The 22,897-nt window shown below is 39.5% G+C and overlaps 1 protein-coding gene across 4 annotated transcripts in view; it reads left to right on the top strand.

Moving 5' to 3' along the window:
• Positions 1-4,959: 4,959 nt before the first annotated feature.
• cramp1 (cramped chromatin regulator homolog 1) overlaps positions 4,960-22,897 on the top strand; it is a 59,901-nt gene continuing 41,963 nt past the window's right edge. The window contains exons 1-4 of one of the 4 annotated variants that reach the window (XM_072560037.1): positions 4,960-5,098; positions 8,909-9,186; positions 20,169-20,368; positions 22,188-22,341. In XM_072560037.1, the coding sequence (XP_072416138.1) occupies positions 5,040-5,098; positions 8,909-9,186; positions 20,169-20,368; positions 22,188-22,341 (691 nt within the window). In that variant the 5' untranslated portion in view covers positions 4,960-5,039. The other 3 variants (XM_072560039.1, XM_072560040.1, XM_072560038.1) reach the window with 3 other exon arrangements.

Genomic DNA, 22,897 nt, shown 5'->3' with positions numbered 1-22,897 from the left:
AAGAAATCATTGGACTCAATGCTAACTCTGTTTCTGTTTCTCTATCACTTTCTGTTATTATATCAGATTTCCAGCATGCTCAGTATTTTATTTTTATTTTTCCATCTCTGTACTTGCTTAAAACCCAATCACATCTCGAACTCTTTCCAATTCGGATGAAAGATCACTGATTTGACGGCATGGACTGGATTTTTGTTTTCATGCCCCAATTCTATTGCTGGGAGGAAATGTGGATTTGGAACCGATAATTGCCAATATCGGGACCGGAGAGTGATTTTCGAGGAGGTAGCTAATCAAGTGGCTACATTGACAATTCTGACTAATTTAAGATGCAGCATCTTCATTGATGGCAAGTGCTCTTAGTGCACAATTTCATTGGACTGATGACCCATGAGTAGCCATACCTTCATGTCCCATCCAAGTATGACCTTCACAGAGCCATTAAGACAGCCAAGGACCAATACTGATCCAAACTAGAGACCCAGACGACTCCTGGCAACTATGGCAAGGCTGAATGACATCACAGGTTCTAAAAAGAGACAGTGCAAGGTAGTAGATGATGTCACATCCCTCCCAGATCATCTCAATACCTTCTATGCTGGCTTTGAGCAGAATTTCGGCAGAGAGGTACCACCTACTCCCACAAGTCCTGACGAACATATCCCAACAGTCCCTGCATCAGAGGTCTGATCAGTTTTCCTTCATGTTAATCCAAGGAAAGCGATGGGACCAAACGGAGTACCAGGCCGTGCACTCAGAGCATACGCAGATCAATTGGCAGAGGTCTTCTCGGATATCTTCAACCTCTTCTTGCAGCAGGCCACTGTCCCTGCCTGTTTCAAGAGGGCCAACATCATCCCTGTGCCTAACAAGGCTCATGCAGCATGTCTCAATGACCACCAGTGGCCCTAACTTTGGTGGTCATGAAGTGCTTTGAAAGGCTGGTCATGGCATTAATCAACTCCAGCCTCCCCACTACTCTTGGCCCGCTCCAATTTGCCTATCGGACAAACAGATCCACGTCAGATTCCATATCACTCGTCCTTCACTCCTCCCTAGGGCAGCTTGACACTACTCACTGACTACAGTTCAGCCTTCAACATTATTATCCCATCGAGACTGATTACTAAACTTAGTGATCTTGGACTATGCCCCACTCTCTACAACTGGATCCTCAGTTTCCTGACCCACAGGCCACAATCAGTAAAGATTGGGACATTATTTCATCCTCACTAACACTCAACATTGGAGAGCCCCTCAGGAGTCCGCACTCAGCCCTCTACTGTACTCATTGTATACCCATGACTGTGTTGCTAAATACCAGACTAATGCCATTTACAAGTTCACTGATGACACCACCAGTCGGTCGAATCTCAGATGGCGACAAAATAGACTACAGACAGGAGGTGGAAGACCTGATAAAATGGTGCACTGAGAACAACTTAGCTCTCAATGCTGGCAAAATCAAGGAACTCATTACTGACTTTCGGCAGAATGTTACTCATGCCCCCCTACACATTAACAGCACAGAGGTGGAACGATTGGAGAGTGTCAAGCTCCTGGGAGTGGTCATCCACAACAAGCTTTCTTGGACTCTTCATGTGGATGCACTGGTTACAAAGGCCCAACAACATCTCTTCTTCCTCAGGCTGCTGACGAAATTTGACATGATGGCGAATATCTTTGCCAACTTTTATTGGTGCGCCATTGAGAGCATTCTGTCTGGATGTATCACTACCTGGTATGGCAACTGTACCATTCAAGATCGGAGACAGTTACAGCGAATGGTGAACTCAGCCTGGACAATCACAAAGGCCAACCTCCCATGTATAGAATTCATCTACCAGGCCTGTTGTCAAGGAAAGGCTGCCAGCATTCTCAAAGATCCATCCCACCCTGGCAATGTTTTTCTAAACATCTACCATCGAGGAGAAGGTACAGAAGCCTAAACACACGCACCAGCTGATTTCATAACTGTTTCTATCCTCCTGTTGTTAGAAAACCGAATGGACTCACAAACTCTTGACATTCACCTGTATCTGTGATTTTGTTTATGCCACTGTTTACCTATTATTTACTTATCTGAGCTACTTAACTCTGTGATCTGTTTGAATCGCTCGCAAGACAAAGCTTTTCACTGTGCCTTGGTACACGTGACAATAAATTCAATTCATCTATCCTCAAAAGTAAATTATGTTAGGACAGAAGTTGAGCAGCAGACCACACAGTGGCCTATAGTGGAAACTTGAGCTCAAGGGAAGTTGCTCAACTCCAGGTGCCATTGAAAAGTCACTCATTGGTTCTGATCCTGTTTCTGCAGACATCGCCTGATCTATGTTTATTTCAGAATCTTAGGAGTATCTTTGCCATTAAGTTGAAATTGCCTCACTGTTGGTTAGAAAGAAATGAATGGATACGAGATAAAATGCAATGGGGAAGGTCAGTAAAAATGGTTTGGTGATCTGTTTGTGGGTGAGAGGATATTTCAGTTTGTTTTGTCAGAAGATAGTTTTGTCCAAAAATTCCATTACCTCATTGTGGAATCTGTAAATTAATATGTAAAACAATTTTTTTTAAAATCACATAAATCTTCAACCAAAGTGGGAAGCTAGGGGTAAAGCCAGACACAATCGACAGTATGACAATTAACAACAAAATAGAGATTGCCGGAAAAGCTCAGCAGGTCTAGCAGCATCTGAGAAGAGAAATCAGAGTTAACACTTCAGGATTAGTGGTGCTGGAAGAGCACAGCAGTTCAGGCAGCATCCAACGAGCAGCGAAATCGACGTTACGGGCAAAAGCCCTTCATCAGGAAGGAAGCAAATGTGGCTGTGGTACCGAGTTTGTTTCACAACATGGTTGAAGAGCTTCAGAGCAGAGGAAATGACCTGGGAGTTGCAGTGGGAGAGGGACTCCCTGAGATTCTTGTAGAGAGAGGAGGAAAACTTCTTCAAGGCAGGTATCATTGCAAGAGGATTCGCAGTAGGGTTAAAATCAACAAGGTAAAAACAATGACTGCAGATGCTGAAAACCAAATACTGGATTAGTGGTGCTGGAAGAGCACAGCAGTTCAGGCAGCATCCAACGAGCAGCGAAATCGACGTTTCGGGCAAAAGCCCTTCATGATGAAGGGCTTTTGCCCGAAACGTCGATTTCGCTGCTCGTTGGATGCTGCCTGAACTGCTGTGCTCTTCCAGCACCACTAATCCAGTTGTTAACACTTCAGGTCCAATAACCCTTCCTCAGAACTGGATAATTAAGTACGATAATTAATCTTGCAGATGACATGAAATTGGTAGTGTGGTAAATAACAAGGAAGAAAGCCTTAGGCTACAGGACTACATAGACAAACTGCTAGGGGAAATGAACAATGGTAAGTGGAATTTAATTCTGAAAAGTATGAAGTGATGCAGTTAGGAATGATCACACGACACTAGGTTATAGTGCAACAGGTTTATTTGAAACCGCAATCCAGTGTCGTGTGATTTTTGGCCTTTTAGGAAGACTAACAAGGCAAAACAATGCAGGTTGAATAACAGGACCAAAGGAAGTGCGCATTATCGGGAATTGGCAAGCATGTCCAGATATTCTTGAAAGCAGCAATACAGGTAGATAAAGTGGTTCAAGAAGGAATATGGGATACTTCCCTTCCTAGTTAAGGCATTGAATAGGAGAAAGAGAAAATGATGGAGCTGCATATTCAACGTTTGCTAAAGCACAAATGGAGCATTGTGCGCAATTCTGGTCATCACACTATGAGAAGAATGTGACTGCACCAAGACAGGATTCACAATACATTCACCGGGAATGAACAAAAACAAAGAACTGCGGGCGCTGGAAATCTGAACTAAAAGTGTGAAGTGCTGGAGAAACTCGCTAATCTGTTGAAAGGGATTCCAGTTTTTTTTAATTTCAAAAATATACTTTATTCATAGAATGATTTTATGGTCTGTACATTTGATCATGCCATACATATGTCCATATTTACAAACACAGATTCGACTTTATCCTTGTCATTCGCATTTACAATCCTGTGCATTTTTCAATCTTGTACATATACATATATTTGGCTGAGGCATCAGCACAGCCCAAAAAAAACGTCCGCATGGGCCCCCTGTTCTTCTTTAGGCAGGCCGATGTTACACGGTGGTCTTTCCCCACCGCGCCTTGGCGGCAGCTGCCCCAAGCTTCAGCGCGTCCCTCAGCACGTAGTCTTGGACCTTGGAATGTGCCAGTCTGCAACACTCAGTCGGGGTCAACTCCTTCAGCTGGAAGATCAACAGGTTTCGGACCGCCCAGAGAGCGTCCTTCACCGAGTTGATGATCCTCCAGGCGCAGTTGATGTTCGTCTCGGTGTGAGTCCCGGGGAACAGGCCGTAGAGCACGGAGTCCCGCGTCACGGCGCTGCTCGGGACGAACCTCGACAAGCACCACTGCATTCCTCTCCAGACTTCCGTTGAAAGGGATTCCAGTTAACTCCAGTGACCCTGACACAGAACTGAACCCAACCAGGAAAACATAGTAGAAGCAGGCACCCTCCGGATATCTAACAAACATTTAAATAAGCGTTAAAAAGGGTTTGAACGTACAGGGTCAGGGGACAACTGTTGGAAAACTTCAGTAGAATGGATAGGTGCTCGATTGGCTGAAGACGATTTTCCTATTCTTTAAAAACTTTATAATAGTCGACTGTACCTTCGGGAATCATGTAGATTAACTCCTTGACCATCGCCAGCGCATGTCACTAGAATTTTCTCTCGCTCGTCCCCTGTCAGGGGCCAACGGGCACCTGTGACTGGCCGTCGCCCCTGTCCATCAATGTCCGTGACCCCTTCACCCGGAAGCTTTAGGGGATCTGGGCGGGTCCGTGCGCCCCAGCCGGAATCTGATTGGCTCCTCCGCCTCCCATCGGCCGTTACCGGGACGCTGTTGACATCACGTGACGCCAGCGACGCGGCCAATGGCGAGCGGCTGCGGCCTGGCGCGCGCTGGGTGCTGAGCGATGCGGCGGCGGCGGCGAAGACGGAGACGGTGGCTGGATGTGTGGATCGCGATGTGAGGGCGGAGCAGAGAGGGAGCGAGAGGTGGCAGGGGCAGGGTAAGGGTAAGGAACTGACGGCTGGGTTGCGTTAACCGGCGGCGAAGGGGGTGGCTTCGATCGGTCCCTGTCGGGGGCGGCTCGGACAGAGAGGAAAGGCAGGCCTGCCGCTCTACCATCAGCTGACTAGGCCTTGGAGATCTGCTGTCGTTCACCCTCTTTCACCTTTCACCATTCTTCTTCATTCTTTCGCCCCAGTGGCCCCTCTTCGCTCCAGTGGCCCCCCCACTTTGGTTTCCCACCACCACCCTCCTCTTTGCATTCCTATCACTCCCCCCCCTTTACTTTCCTATCACCCCCCTCTTTGCTTTTCCCACCACCACCCCTTTGCTTTTCCCACCCCCACCCCCACCCCCACCCCCCCTTTGCTTTTCCCCCACCCCCCCACTTTGCTTTTCCCCCACCCCCCCACTTTGCTTTTCCCACCCCCACCCCCCCTTTGCTTTTCCCACCCCCACCCCCCTTTGCTTTTCCCACCATAACCCCCCCCTTTGCTTTTCCCACCATAACCCCCCCCCCGTTGCTTTTCCCACCATAACCCCCCCCGTTGCTTTTCCCACCATAACCCCCCCCCGTTGCTTTTCCCACCATAACCCCCCCCCCGTTGCTTTTCCCACCATAACCCCCCCCTTTGCTTTTCCCACCATAACCCCCCTCTTTGCTTTCCACACCATCATTCTCCTCTTTGCTTTTCCCACCCCCCCCAACTTTGCTTTCTATCCCTCCACTACTTTACTTTCCCATTTTCACCCTGCCCCGCTTTCCTATCTGTCTCTCCTTGCTCCCCTTCATCTCACTGCTTGATCCCCATTCCTGTCCCTCCCACTGTCCAGGCAAGTTCCCTTTTCCACCTCCCCTCTGGGTAGCTCCCACAGGTGAAGAAGGAATGAAGCGCCAACAAGTGAAACAATAATGCGTCCACGATGGTTGGGGTAGTTCTACCTTATCTTCACCCTAAGATGTCTCTGTGTCTTCCCTTGGTTTGATATGTGCATCAATAAGCTCTAGGATGTTATGTAGTTTGGTGGATTTGTTTGTTTTGTCTGCAAAGTTTTTCTCCAGATAGTGACGGGTCACAGCCTCTCCTGGGAACAGTTGTAATTAGATCAATTTACTTGGTTAGGTTAGGGACATCTCTTGTGGAGGTAGTTTGAACTTTGAAAAGATTTTGTTTGGTGAGCCCAAAACTGAAAAGCTGTATATGCAATATGGGTAGAATCACAATAGAAATCTGAGCAAGTCTCAAGAATAGCAACATGCATAGATTTGTATTTCTGCTAAATTACAACACACAGAACTGTTCTGTAAACTGTATAAGTGTTATGAGATGTTTGTGTGCGACTGTGATGTTGTTAAAGCATTGTGATTTATGGTTTACTGACCTCAGTGCAATTGAGGACAGGCTTCTATCTTCCTTATGCTGTAGATAAATATCAAGTGCTGATACTGTAACAGTAATGAATGCTGAATATTATTAATTCTTCAAGTATTCTGTTGAGTTCTGTTTTTTTTAAGTTGAATCATAACCGATAGTTGTTGAGGATGTGCTTTTATACATATGGTGTGAGCATGTTACATGTGAGAAGTGTGATCTGGATTAGTGGCTAAGAATCAAATGAGCTCCAGTATATTTGACAGCATGCTTTAGAGCTGGAGTGTCTATGTGTCACTTGGTGAAATAACCTGGTATCAGCCAGACATGGTGAAGATGTGTTATTTGGGATGTCTACATATTCAACTGAATGTTTGTGCTGAGTTGAGAAGCAACTTGCCTGTGTACCTTGATATTAGGCATTTTGATGCAGAGGGTTTTCAAACTGGCTTTCTCTAGCAGAGAACTCCGATTATGCGGGTAGAGTATTTTGTCTGAGCAAATTCTCAAAGCAACATCCATCACACCAGTAATGACTTGATTAATAGATCTTTTTGTGACCATTTCATGGTGTGAATCTTTTGCTTTTTTTAACTTCAAACTATTGTTCAAGCATTGTTATTAAACTGTTAGTACACATGCAGTCAAGCGAACATGGTGATGCTCTAACACATCATCATTCTGCAGGTACGCAGAAATCACAATGATAAAATGTTAATATTGATTGTGCGTGCAATGCACAATAACTGGATCATAGAGTTATAAAATTTAAATGAAATTAATGTACTCTTTAAATTTAATTTGCAGTTATTGTGGTAAATTTCTGTACATGGGAATGTGTTTATACTTTGAACCAACAATATGCACAGATAAATGCACAACTTGATAATCTACTTTGATATTAAATCAAGTTTATTATAAATATTTTGCACAAACAAATAATATCTAGAAGCAATAACATCTTCTTCTGTGTAGTTAGAGTTGTTAGTTTTGCAGTTTAATTTTTTGGCTAAACAGTTTTTTTGTCTGTAGAACATTGTTTCTAAACATAGTGTGTTTCCAGGCTTGTTCTGTTTGAATGGTCTGGGAAATATAGTAGTTGCGCACCTGTTTAAATTAAAAGGATGAAAGTGTATTCTTTGTTTTATATTGACATTCGTTGTGTTCATGTATTTTTGTTTTACTTTGTATTTCTTTAATGGATTATCACTTTCATCTTGAGTACCAAAAAAGGTTTGCGTTGAAACTGGTTGGTAGTGACAGTATAGAATATCATGCAAATACACTACAATGTTTGCTTCATGCTCTAAATAAGAAAAAGATAGCCAATAAATAATAAAAAGTATTGACATACTTCTACATAATTCTCAAGGCATTGCTGGAAATAATAATAAAAATTGTTAATCCAACTGCAATTTCCATGAGAGATGTTCTCATGTCTGGAATTGAGAGTTAACGTTGAGAGGATCTTTTTGTTTGTTCTGATGTATAAGATTTTATTTTAAGTCAATATATATTTTTGTGAACTCTGTCAAGATACCTTCTTAGATAAATGTATATTGTATTAGGCTGATGTTGGTGATGATGTCTTTCCATCCAAGGCAGTTTGTGCTGAAGTTTGGGGAACAGCTGTGTGACGTAGCGAGCAAAGTTCAGAGAGGGAGAGGAGTGAGACTGGAGTTGGTGACATTTCTGTTCTGGATTAAAAGCTATCGAGGTGCTTGCTGGCGAGAGGGAAGCGGCGTGTCTTTCTGGTGGGCTTGGGGAGATGGCATGTGTTTGAGAAATCTGGAGTTGCCCCTGTATGTCTTTTTGCGTTGCCGATTTCCTTGCGGCGAAAGGAGTTGAGGAGAAAGAAGAAGGGCAGTGAGTGTGTGTGTGTGTGAGAGAGAGAGAAATATTACAGCCACTTTCTGGCGCTGGAAATATGAACCTTTGCCGGCTGAGAACCTGCACGAACAGACCGTGCCCATGGTGAGGAAGAAGAAGACAGTCTCGGCTGCCGAGGACCGCCAGAATGGGTAGGAGAAAGAGGGCAAAGTCGCCCCTCAAAGCTTGGCGATGAGTGGGGAGGTTTCAGCAGCTCCCGGCCGACATGTCGCGGCTCAGGAGTGAAGCTCAAGGGGAAGGAGGAAGACATGAACACTGCCACAAACCCCGGCTCTCTCGACCCCACTAGCTCCCGCAAGTCGACAAAAAGCCTTCCATCCCCCGGCTGGTCCATGGATCCAGCTTCAGGACCCCCGACCTGGCCGAGGAGAAGCGTATTTTCAGCGGGTGGTTGCGGGACAGCGATCGGGGGATCAGGAGAAAAACAACGGCGGCCATGTTGGAAAAAAATGTTTACAGCTGCAAGTTGAGAGGGTTCAGAAATTTTGAAATAAATATGCTTTTAAAGATGCTTTTGGCTAATTTTTTCCTTGTCTTGTGTTCCCCAGAATGACGGCGAAATGTCTGGATGTGAGTAGCGATGAAGGGCTGAAGCGGTTGGGTAAAAGGTCTGGGGAAGAGGACAGTGCTGAAGGAGATGGGGAGAGTGAAGAAGGAGGCAGCAGCTCTCAACACAACACAAAGAGAGAAGATCCATCAGCAGTTGCCACAAGCCCAGATCAACATCATTTCTTAAGATCCAGTGTCAGACCCCCCAGCAAGAGGTTAAGGAAAGATTCATCTGCTTTGAATGGATCCAGTGGCTTCCAGAACAATAAAGGAAAAGGTAAAATGAAGGCTGTTGCTGTTAAGGTTTAATGGCATCAAACACATTACACTCTTGTGTGGGTGAAATGGGTATGTGCCTGACTGTTTCAAAGAATTCCTTTACTTCTGTGTAATAATACAAAGAATTTTTTAAAGATTGAATGTAGGTTTACAATATATAATAATTCATATATTGTGTAAGTATGCAACCAGCAGTTATTATAACCTTACTTAGCTCTTGCACGGTCTGTGCTGGAAGCCACTTAAGTAATAACATTTTAATCCTCTTCTTTAGAACAGCTATGTTCTTATTTATCTATACTTTAATTCCAAACAGTATAATCTACATGCTTTTTTTTAACAATTTGAAGTATGGCATCACAGCACAACTCTTACTCTTCCATTAGAACAACAGACCAAATGAAACATGAACAAGAAGTTTGATCTATGAACAGTTATCACTAAGACACTGGTATTACTGTCATTTTTATTTCATCCACTGTTCTGCGATTGTACATTTTCACACATTATGCTTCTATGTACGAAGATACAAATTATGAGTGGGAGTCACCCGTTTGAGACTGCCAGATTTGATAATACCATGGCTCAAAGATTGTGGTCTTAACTTCACTTTCCTGCATACACCTTTACCTCATTTTTGTTAAGTCTAGAATCTATCTTTAAAATGACCCTGCTTCCATTGCTTTCTCGGGAAGAGAATTTCACAGATTCTCAACCTCCTGAAGAAAAGAAAACTCATCTCTGCCTTAACTGTGACCACTACTTTTAGTCTCTCCCACAATGGGAACATCCTTCAGCATCCACTCTGTAAAGTCCCCTCAGGATCTTGTATGTTTCAATAAAATCACCTCCCAACCTTTCCTCATCCAGGAATCATATTAGGTTTTATCTGAACTGCATCTTGTGTCCATAATTAAGGAGACCAAACTGCCCTTGCAGTCATTTCACGTGTACCTAATCACTTGTTGTAACTTCATGCAAACTTGTTGTAATTCATGTAGTAGGACACCCCATTCCTTGACTGCAGAGTTTTACAATCTCTCACCATTTAAAATTATTTTCTATTGCTTTATTCTTCATGCCAGTGGACAAGCTCACAGTTTTTCACATTATTCTGAATAAAGCATAGTGTCACAAATCTGGATTCAATTTGCAAATGTGGCTTTGAGGTGCATACTATATCGTAGCCTCAGTGAGTGAAATCAATGGGTGTGAAACTTAATGGATAATTTTCTTATTTTGTTAATACAATTGTTCATTGTATTAAATTGCTTTTAGTTCCTTTTAATATTATATTTTTCATTGAAGCGACACAATTTTTATTAGCTGTAGTGTGCTGACATTTTTATAGTTATTTAACTGGTTTTAAAAATTATGTAGTGTAACAATGAGTGAATCATAACCGTTCCATAAAATTAATTTTATGAAACAGAAGAAAGTCATTCAGCCCATTGTTTTTCCACAGACTTGAAAGCGCAATACACCAAATGCCACTTTCACTGCCTGTTCCCTATAATCCTGCGACTTATTATTTTCCTTGTGTGTTGATCTAATTCCTTTTTAAATGCCTCAGTTTACCCTGTCTCTCCTGTACTTTAGAATCTGGAATAAACTGCTTTAATCATTTGCTGCATGAAATGAATTTTCCTCATGTTGCCTTTACTACTTTTGTCAATTACTTTAACTCTGCCCTGTGGTTCTCGATTCTTCCACCAAAGAGAACAGTTTGACTCCATCTTATCGGTCTAAGTGATTTTTAAATATTACCGTGTCTCCTCTGGGCATTCTCCTGTCCAAAGAGACCAGTCTAACTTTGTCGATGTATCTACGTAACTGAAGGCCACTTCTCCAGAACCTCTCCCTTGTTTTTGCACTTTCCCTAATGCCTTTACATCCTTCCTAAAGTATGGTGATCAGAACTGTATGCAGTACTCTAGCTGAGGCTGAACTGTGTGTACTTCTTTTATGCGCTTTGTCCCTGTTGATACAGCCCATGATGCTGTGTGCTTTATTGACTGCTCTGCCAACCTGTGGCAACTTCAGTGATTTATGTGCAGCTACTCCCCAGGTCTCTTTCCTCCTGCATCCCCTTTAGAATTGTGTTTTATATTACCTCCTCCATCTTGCTGAAATAAATCAGTTGATATTACTTTGCATTAAATTTCAACTGCCACTTGAACACCAATTCCACTAACCTATATAAACCTTGAGCTTTTATTTAAATCAATGAAATAATTTGCATTTAATTTACTTTCCAACATTCTCATCATCTCTTAAACTATCTATAAGGATCTTTCATCAGATTAGTTACATAAGAACATAAGAACTAGGAACAGGAATACACAATCCAGTTTACACATTTTATTAAAACTGATTTCTTCTATATTACTTTATTTTCAGCTTCAGGAATTGCTGTGCTGTCATCTAAGTGCTATTTAATTTAAGAACCTTTTGATTTGGGCTCTGAAGTGAGTTGCATAATATATCAAGTATAATGGTTTGTCATCTCAATTAAAGCAGTACTTGGGTGTTTTTACTGAAGAGTAGGTGAGTATTGAATATACAGCAGTCTTAACTGATGAGCTAGTTTCAGGTGATCAGATGCTGACTGAAACATTCCTGTGCATTTTTAGTTTCATTTTTTTCATTGAATGTTATTTTCTTCAGGGCATTTTGGGATATTTCCTGATTCGCATCCACTGTATTGAATTTTAGTAGGAAACCCTCTTGAAACATTTATAATGATAGAAAAATACTAAATAGCAGCAGGACAAGTTTCTCCTGCTACTTAAGATCTTGGATGATGTGAATACTCCACATTTGCTCCAATCTCCATAATCTTATTGCCCTCAACAGTCTATGTACTTCTTTAAAAGTATTCAAAGTTTCTTCTTCCACAAGTTTCCATGGTTTCAAGATCGTGTTGGCAGGGGTGAAGAATCTCATTTTGTATTAAATGGGTGCTATTTATTTTTAGAAAATACTGCCTATTTCTAGGTTGTCCTACAAGAAGAAACATTCTTTCTACGTCCACCCTATCAAGACCTTTCAGGATCTTGTAGTTTTCTTACTGTTATTTTTCTAAATTCAGTTAGGTAAAAGCCTAGATGGTCCAACCTTTCCTCATTAGACAGCACATCATTCCAAGTAATAGTCTAGTAAACCACCTAAGAATAGCTTTCAATGCCTTCTCAAGCTTCCTTCAATAAGGAGATCAGTTCTATACACGGTACTCCTGATTTGGTCTCACCAGAGCCATGAATAACTGAAATATAATCTCCTATGTGTGTATTCAATTCCCTATGCAATAAACAAAAATGATCTATAAGTCGTCTTATTACTTGCTGTCTCTGCATAGTAGCTGTTTGCTAATCATGTACTGAGATAGCCAGATCCTTTTGTATCTCAGGTCAGCAATCTCTCACCATTTAGGATCTGAATCACTGCTTGAGATTAATACTAAGTTTCACACTCTTAGTATTCTAATGTGTATAGTCTATTCTTTACAAATGATCATCTAAATTATCTTCCATTATCATTACAAAGTTGGGTTATGTTAATAAGTTATTGTCTTGTAATCTCTTATTCATTTCATTCATTTTATCATTCACATCATGGTATCATTGCAGTTCTAAAGCACATAATGATAACTAATTTGTTGTAAAAACATTTGTCATATTTGGGCGTCCAGAAATTTTTTTTCATTTCTGTGATTTAGAAGGCTTTTGGGGGATTAGATGGACTTGACATTCATGCACTTCTGGTGTTAATATTTTTTGTATATTTTTACTTTGAATTGAATGTATAGCATATAGCTGAGGAATGAAAAGCAACTTGTGGCTTATATATAAATAAACCTGCTGTGAAGTCAATTATTCATCCTCTGAGAACTATCAGCAATTTGTGGTAGGTGTTAGTTTTGTGAGCACTACGGCAGTTAGTTATGAGGGACAGGGTTGGTGGGTAGGTGTTGTCCACAGATTCGCACGAAACTTTACACTTCTAGAATATAAAGCAGTCGTCCGTTTCAGTGAAAGTCCTTTTAATCCCCTGAATATATCCCAAAACTCTTGGGAAGTGTTCACTTTTGACAACTTCTTTCATCATTGAAGTCTTGATTTTATTAATACAGTAGACACTCTCAGTTGACTGAGGAAGCCAGTATTAATATGTTAAGCATGCATTCTTGAACAAACTGACAATCCAGCACAACAGTTTAAAGCTAAAATTGGTAATTGTTCATTTTAGCATTAATTGACTTTTTAATTGTGCTCAAAGTTTAATCAGCTCCGTCTCTGTCCAGCATAAGACATGATGAAACATTTATTATAATTTATAAAACAGGTAACCTAATCATAATAGACAGTAACTGTTTTAAAAATAAGATACTTGGAAGACAATAAGAATTAAAGATGCTCCAGCTATGGGATCATCTGGTGAATTAAGAGTTGTTGGATCTTTTGATTGTGACATTTAACTTGAGAGATCAGCTAGAACTGAAGAATCTTTATGTAATTTTTTTATTAAGCTGTTCAAATTGCATGTGAAGATAAGCTTGTGAAATGTACTAGTTTATTTGTTTTGATTAGTAATGGCTGTTCTTCATTCCAAAGTTGTTTTGCATTAACTTGGACATCTTGCATAAGTGAACCTCCATGGTCCTGAAAGTTATCATTCTTGTGGAGACTTCCACAATGAATAATGTATATATTTTTTCAATTTTGGAAACCGTTAACTAAGGTTGTGGTAATTAAATTTCATAATCCTTAGATTCACACAGCTTTATTTTAAGTTCCTCAATTCCAACTATTTGAAAATTCCAAATCATTTCTCTGTTGAAAGGGATTTATCAATTGATACTGTGAGGCAATTTTCCAGATAAATTGGGCAGTTATGTGGCCTTTCAGGAGCATCAAAGGCAAAACGTCATCCTTGTTCTACAACCACGTTAAAATAATTCATAAGTTCAGTACATTTAAAAAGTGTATTTTTTTGTACAATAACAATTTATGGGGAATATTGGACAAAGAGTTCGTTTTTTTTAGTTTTGTATTCAGGCTTCTTTTCCTCTTTAATATGTTAGAGAATAGAAACTGCCCTGATTTTATGCAGTCTGTTTTAAGAATCACTATTCAATTTAACTGATTTTTATTTCACACGGCTGACAACATATTAATGTGCAGTTTGTCAGAGAATTTCTGATGGATACACTTTGCTGGAATGCATGATCTGTAAATTGTACATGTAAGCGTGAACACATGGGTGCAACTCAAATGTTCACTAAGTATACACGTTAATGTAGTTTACAGGAAATTGCACGTTGGAATGTAACCACTGGTGTAGGTTAAATGCCACGTTCCCTTCAAAATGACTGTTTTCCCTTTTACTCTTATTAATCCCTTGCAATTTTATACTGTACTTTCTAGGCTACGTTACTGTTTCAGTTTTGTATATTGCATGCAATCTTGAATGTTGGCTTTTAGAGAATTCCAAAAATCTCAGTTTTGAAAGTGGTCCATGAGCAGTGCTTACTCTGAAGGGAGCACACCCTTCAGAGTCTTTAAAACTGGTGGAAATTTTATTACTGTTGATTTTGGTCTGAACATATTTGTATGTTAAAGTGATGCTAATGCTTTTTGCATCAAACACCCTTGGATAATGTGTTGCAAAAGTTGAAACAATGTGATTCTTTTCTAATTGGCTGCAATAACCTACTGCCATAGCATGAACATTTCCACTAGCTATTTATATGTTTCATTTACTGAGACACAGTTTAATATCTACTTCTGTGCTGCAAACTTGTGCTCCTAAGAGCTGGGTTGAGACCACCAAACATTGTTTCACTTGGGATCTGAGCAGTGTTGAAGGAGCCATTTGCATCTTTGCTAAAGCCTAAATTTAAACCGATGCACAAAAGCAAAAAGAAGAATGTGCCAGTCACCATCACACAACCTAGAATTGTATTTCTTCAGTGTTCATTTGTTTTTTCTTTGCTGGATTGTTTTGATGATTCTATGGTGAAACACTTTAGGATATTACTGTATTAAAGGTGTTATATATCTGCTAGTTGTTATTGGCTACCATAATTGTCTGTTTTGAATTTCAGATCAAAAAATGCAACCTCTTAAGGTCACTCCGCAGTTGCAAATTTTACACATTTTTGTTGTTGCTTAGTGATCGCAAGGTGACCTGCAACTTTTGATAAAAGCTGTTTTTCTGCTCTAGATGTAATTATGTTTTTAGTGCCATATATGACATCACTGTTGTACATGAAAATATAATAGTGCAAAATAATAACACATAAATTCTTTATTTTCATATGATGAATGGATGATTAGCCATTACAGCAGTGCAATGCGTTGAGTTATCAGATAGCTTAAATTGCATTGAATGCAGGTATGATATACTGATTTATTTATCCAGAGGGCTGCACTAATGATCCGCAGATTTGATTTCAATTCCGATCACGGTTAATTTATACATTACGTGCAGTCTGTCATAAAAAGCTGGTGGCAGTAATGGTGACCATGAAATTGCCAGGTCTTTCTTTAATCAAACAGTGGTCCGCTATTTTTATTTCTTTCAGAGTGAAATTTGCTATCCTTAACTCACCTGCCCTATATGACTCCAGACCAAACCAATATGGTTGTCTCTTGACTGTTGTCTGAGCTGGAGGAGCAAGCTACCTAGTTGTATCAAACCATTACATTTGTAATCGTGCAAGAGATCGGTCACGGAGAATAATACTGATTTTTCATCGTGATGCATACAAACTGTGAAGAAAATGTCTGAGATAAACTATTAACATGTGGGAAAACAATAAGATATGTTCAATATATGATGTTTCATTAGTGTTATCAATTACAACAACTGGTTTGACCATTTATGGCAGATGATTGTATAAAGCACTTTTGGTTCCCACAATCATCTGTTCCTTGGCTTCTAATACATAATCTTAAACTTTCTTCCCTATCTTAGTTATTCTTTCTTCAAACAGGAGGAGCATACCTCCTGTGTTACTAAGGTCAAGACCATCTGATTGCCTCCCTCTGCCGTGTAACTTAGCCCATGCTTACTCAAAAGTTCCCTGCCTTCCTGACCTTGAACTACAAGATTCTTCCCATCTCCATTAAAGTTCTTGCTGAGCTCATCTTATCCAGGAAACCCACTCAATCCTGTTTCTATTAAACAGATAACAGCCCAATTTCTCTATCTGGGCCCCTTGTTATCCAATATAGATAACTCTTCCCCCTCTCCTTTTATATTTGCTATCATATCCTTCTCAAAAAAACTTCACCCCACCCTCCTTGCAAAGTACCTGCCCATCTTCAACCTTCGTTTCCTTCTCAAAACACTTGAACATGTTGTTTTAAAGTCAGTGCCTATTTTTCTTGTGGTTCCATGTTTAAATCCCTCCAATAGAATTTCTACCAAAACAACTCTTATCAAAGTTAGAACTGAAATCTTGTGTGACTGTGACAAGGATTACATTTCCTTTTATTTGCCTTTTTTGACCTGAATGCAGTCTTTAGCACATTTTATTACACTCTTCCAGTGCCATTCTAAGTACATGCAACTGCTCTCATCTATTCCATTTTTAACTATATAATCACAGCCAGAGTATCATATGCAATGGAGTCTCTTTTCACTCGCACACTGTTAACACCGCTGCTGCTGCCAAGGACCTATCCGCAGTCCACTACTATTTCTCGGCTATTTGCTGCCCTCTGCCACATCATCCAAAAACACAATGGTAGTTTACACATGAGCTTGTTCAGCTCCCTCATCATCACCTGTTTCTTTTGATTTTTAGCTATTGTCAAATTATCAGACTGTATCTGACATCTAGCGGTGGATAAGCAGATATTTCCACCAACTGATGCCATTAGTTTTGACTTCTGGTCCAAATCAGTTTCAGAGTTGCCCACTTTGTTTCCAGGGGAGGGATAATCTGTTCCCAACTTTGGTTTGAACCTAGGATGACCTTCCGACCACCTATATGTGTCATCTGTAAGATTGTATATCTCCACCTTTGTAACATGACCCGATTGAGACAGGGTGAAACTTAGCTGCGGTTGGAACCCTCATTCATGCCTTTGCTACCTCTCGACACAACAATTCAGATGCTCTTCAGGCTCACTTCCCACATAGACTTGAGGTCATCTAAAATGTTGTTGCCCATTCTAAATTCAAAGCAAGTCCTGATTACTTACAGTTGCTTGTTAACCTGAATTTTCCCAGTCAAGCAGTGTCTTGATTTTAGTATTCTCATCCTTGTTTTCAAATCCCTCCACAACTGTTTTTGTCTTGTTACCTCATCTAGCCCCATTACTCTTCCAAATCTGTGTTCTCAACTAATGCTTCTTGAGATCCCCAGTATTAGTTACTGCACCATTGGTGGCCCTGGCTTCTGCCTTAGCACCAAGTGTTGTAAATATATCAGTGCACATCTCAGCCTCTCTATTTTGCCCTTTTATAAGGCACTCCTTAAAATCCACCTCCTTGATCAAGGTCCTAAACATTTGACTTAATTTCTCCTTGCATGATTCAGTGTCATATTTCATAATGTTGCTGTGAAGTTCTTTGGAATGTTTGATTATGTTAAAGATAGTATGTAAATAAATGTTCTTAATTACTCTTTAAATCTTATAGTTTGTGATTAAAGCTTTTTGTTTTTATTTATTACTAAAGCTGTCTGTGTTATTTAGAGACAAAAAAATCTATCAAGTGAATATGCAAATTATTTTTTTCCCAATTACTAATGACTTAAAATCTAGCAGGTTTAATCTCTTGCTCAGTTCAGTTATGTATTTTTTGTTTTCTCATGCGCATTTTGGGTTAATCAGCAAAAACAATACCAATGTTCGGAACTTAAAAGAATTGGTTGGGGTGTGACTTTTGTGATCTGGGCAGAACAGCTGCAGGATGGCCAACAAAGATTCACTGCATTTTGTTTTCAGAGTTTGAGCCCTGTTTTTAGCCTCTTTGAGAACTGGCTTTCATAAACTCCACTCCCTGTCATCATTACTTTAACAGATGTAAGAAACTTGAAATCTGAAGTAAAACCAGAAAATAAAAACAAAATGTTGGAGATCACAGTAGGTCAGGCAGCATCCATGGAGACAAAGTGCGCTAACGTTTCAAGTCTAGATGATCACTTATTTGATCATTTAAAAGTTTTAGTATTTGCTGTAGCAGTTTCAAATCTTCATTGTGGGATGACGTTGTCTTTATTACTGGAATTCACAATTTTAACTCATTTGATCCAGCGAGCAGATGCAGCTTGTGATGTATGTACTTGCTGCTGGACAATATTATACTGTACCGTATTTTGTACAGATAATGCTGACAATAATGTTAAATTGATTCTGTCTCTGTTTCCCCAGTTTTTAGTGGTCAGTTTTATTTTGGTAATATATTTAGATGAACTTGTTAGAGAAGTGTCTGTGGTCAAAATTCCCTTTTGTTAAAATTTTAGAGTAAATTGAGACAAAATGCAGGTCTAGGACAAAAAAAAATGCTCATTTGACTATTGTAAATGCTGTACCGGTAAAAGTAGCTATGGTCCTTGTAGATTTGTTTAAAAATGCAATTCTCAGTTCGAATTAAAATGTGAGTCCATTGGCATGATGGTATTGTGTGTGGACTGAGAAATGTTTTGGGCAATTTAGAGCTTGACAGTTGAATAAATAGTGCATTTCATTTGGGGAGTGATAGTGTAGTGGGAATGTCATTAGACTAGTATCCAAAATCCGAGGGCGATGTCTGGGGACGTGGATTTGAATCCCACAATGGCTGCTGGTGAAATTTGGATTCAACAAAAATCTCAAATAAAAAGCTAGCCATGTAATCACTGTCCATTGTCATAAAAACCTATTGGGCTCTCTAATGTCCTTTTAGGGAAGGAAATTTGCTTCCTTACCTGGACTGACTTGTATGTGACTTCAGAGCCACAGTAATCTGGTTGACTCTTAATTCTAGGCAATTTGGGATGGGCAATGAACTTGCCTAATTAGCAAGACTGTCACTCCGAGTGAATTTTTAAGTTCCTTGTGTGTTATCTGTTTCACGGTCTCAAGTAAAACTTTAAAGTGATTAAAATAATTTGCCTTTAAAATGTTTTTTCTCATGTGACATGTGTTGGAACATACGGAGTATTTTTTAAGCAGTCGTGATTGGCACAATGTATATTATCTGTTTAGATTTTGTTACAAAGGATCATTTTTCTGGCTTAATGTGGATCTTTCACTTTTGTATGTAGTGACTAAGAAAAGATTCAGCATTTAGTTTTTCTGCATTGTGCAAAACAAGTAGAAATGATTTGGTTTTAGTTTAGAAGTGAAGTTTGTTTTCAACGACCACATCGTGTCAGTGGGTCAGTGAAATATTAATGAAAGCTGTTCTTTGGGATGTGCATTAAGGTAATTTTATTTCTTTCTTGCTTATCCTAAGCTGCTGCTTCATTTCTACGATTTTATTTTATGTTTTAGCTCCCTTGCTCATCAAAGTTATCTTGCAGTTCTGCATTGTAAAGGAAATGTAAACTTCATACACAAAATAAAAATTTGACTTGTGTATACAGTACACAACATAGATTTCTGTGCTTTAACTGTGGGCAAGTTCCATAACCTATTTGTAACACTACCTTTACTGAGATCAACTAACACCATAGACTTGGGGTCCCATCTGGTGTTCTGTTCAACTTCATAGCTCAGTTATGTTCAGAAGCTCAGATTTGATTAACACTAGATTGGGATAGTTAACTGCATGGACAGTCATTGAATTGTTAAAATATTTATTTTTTTGTTTATTTGGTATTGTTATCAATGGACACATTATGTTACAAAGATACAAGTATTTTTAAAAGTTGCATTGGACAAGTTCTTATATGAAATCCATTTATTGGAAAGAAAAACCTTGTCTAGGTGGCCCATGTCTCACATTTGAGAAGCCTGAAAACTTTATTTGTTCTCTCTGCAGGTCCTGAGGGGGGAGCTGCTGCCTCTGGTTATGCATCTGGCATTGCTGCTGGCAGCACTGGTGGAAGCAGCAAAACAACAGCAAAGAGCTTATCTTCCATTTCGGGAGAAAAGGAAGAAGGGAACAAGAAGAAAGTTCGAAGACAGTGGGAGTCCTGGAGTGCAGAGGACAAAAATTCATTTTTTGAAGGGCTGTATGAGGTACATTTGGTTTCCAGAGTTAAAATCGCACTTTGTTAGTTAGATGTCTGCTATATTAGTTCTAAGGGAAATAGTATTGTTCTCTAAATTAAATGATTTAAGATCTGATTACAAGTTAAACATTATTATTTTCAGTTAGAAGCTATTCTGATGGGATAAATGCTTAAATTTCAGTGATTTCCCAGAACAGCTATACTTCCCCATCCACTCACCTTCCCCTATTATAGATACACCCCCATATCTGCAAAAATAAAAGACAAAGGCTGATATATGAGCAGTACTATAGCCCACTGGTTCTGGCTGCCAGCACATTGAATCTTGTGTTGCAAATTGTAGTTTTACAGTCACGCTGGTCCCACATTGAGCTTATTTACAATGGAACTGCATTTATCTGGTTTTCTAATACAGTCCATTATGTTGAATTTTTCCTAAAGGAATTTGGTGACTATTGAGGCAATGTTATAAGCTCATGATAATTTTAATTGTCGCTGCAAACGAATTTGAGTTATTATAAGTAAAGGGGTTCAGTTATTCTTCTGTAATGCTTTTAAGCTAATTGAACATGGTTAAACATGCAAGAGATATATTACAATGACAATTTATTAAACAAAAAATCTCACAATTCTCTTTTGCTAAACTCTACTGTTTTGTTTATATTTCCTAATACCTCCCAAACACAGCTAATTGTAAACATAACAGTTGTGTGTACAGGCAGTTAAAAGTACAGTGAAGAGTATGTCTGAATCATCCAAGTTTATCTATTTCGGATTAACTTGTGAAAATTTTTAGAGGTTACAATTTTCTTGGATATTTCTCTTAATTTTTGTTAAGGCATCTATTTCCACTACTTCGTTTAGTAGTGTGCCTTTTTGTCCTGTCCCTAAGCAGTTGGTCGCAGCATGCCCCAAGGTTTCAATTTTGGCCATTACTATTCCTTAATCGTAAGCAGGGGACAGATTCACAAGTATGAAGCAGGCTTTTGTAAGCATGTTGACAACGCATGCTTCTGCCATTTCCTCTTATTGAATGACTGACTGTATGCCATCTGACTGTCTGTGTGACTTAAGTTAAACATACTTTGAGTTACAGTTAATTTTGATGGAAGAAATGCTTAAATTTCATTGTTTCCCAATACATCAAAGGCTAAGAATTCTGCAGCAAATAATTTCCCTCCTGACTCCTCAATGTCTGCAGCTTCAAATACAGTTGAAACTCTGTACCGTCCAGGACAAAGCAGCCTGCTTGATCAGCACTCCAACTTCAATTTTTAATATTTACTCCCTTCACCTCACTCTACCATCTACCTGGTGCATTGCAGATCTTCAAGGCTTCTGTGACAGCACCTTTCCTAATGATCTTTACCATCCAGAAGGACAAGGCAGTATATGTATGGGAACAACACTAGCCACAAGATCATCTCCAAATTATGTATCAACCTAAAGTGGAACTGTATCACTATTCCTTCATTGTCACTGGATCAAAGTTCAGGAGCTGTCTTCCTAACTGCACTGTTGATGACCCTCCACTCCCAAGGATTGCAGCAGTTCAAAAAGGCAGCTCTTCACCAGAGGAATTAGTGATAGGAGTACATGCTAGTATAATCAGCAATGTCCACATCCCACAATCAAATAAGAAAAATGAATTTTAACTTTACCTTGGTGAGATATAAATCATCCAATTCATCTCCTATAGTAGCTCTGTTCCACAGGGATCATCATTCTCTAGCTGCTTACTCATTGAATCCTAACATGCTCATTTCCTTTCCACTCTACAGTTCCATTTACATGAACAGTAGTATTAATATATTTTTCATTTTTAGCATGGGAAGGATTTTGAAGCAATACAGAATAACATAGCTCTAAAGTACAAGAAGAAAGGGAAGCCAGCAAGCATGGTGAAAAATAAAGAGCAAGTTCGGCATTTCTACTACCGTACTTGGCACAAGATCTCCAAATACATCGACTTCAATAATGGTGAATACAGAATTCCCGGAGAATTCTTGCATTTTTGCTGCTTACTGTTTATTTACCTTAAAATCATTTGGGCAGTTATTCTGTAACCATTTAGTTTGCTATATGTGTGGCACAAAATTTTATCTTTTAGCATGGAATACCATAGTGGTATTCAGTTGCAGTTACCAAGAGTGGTAAATTCCCTATTTTCCCAAGGAAAGTGAGTGGATATGATTGCATTTGTGGTCCTTTGTTTTCAGCATGTTGCGTGCTGAATTTTTGTTTGCATCTTTTTTGAAAATAAAAGTACTGGCCATCAAACTTTCCTGATGGCACTCCAAATCCATTCTTTCTATTTTATAAGAAAACTGTATTGCCCGAATGAAGTTTGAGTGAGTTAATTTTTACAATTGATGTGATTTTCAGACTTGAGTTATCTGGAAGTGTGTAGTTCAGTGAAGAGAAATAGTGTAATTGTAATTACATTTTAAGGAAAGTTTTATTCTGGCTGAATTCATTTATATACTCATTACGCCAAATTGCCGAGATCTGTATGTTCTTTGATATGGGCAGGGTT

The sequence above is a fragment of the Chiloscyllium punctatum genome, chromosome 40, assembly GCF_047496795.1.
Source record: "Chiloscyllium punctatum isolate Juve2018m chromosome 40, sChiPun1.3, whole genome shotgun sequence".
Classification (NCBI taxonomy): domain Eukaryota; kingdom Metazoa; phylum Chordata; class Chondrichthyes; order Orectolobiformes; family Hemiscylliidae; genus Chiloscyllium; species Chiloscyllium punctatum.
Note: the sequence above shows the minus strand (reverse complement) of the source record. Positions and strands in the feature narration are given on the sequence as shown.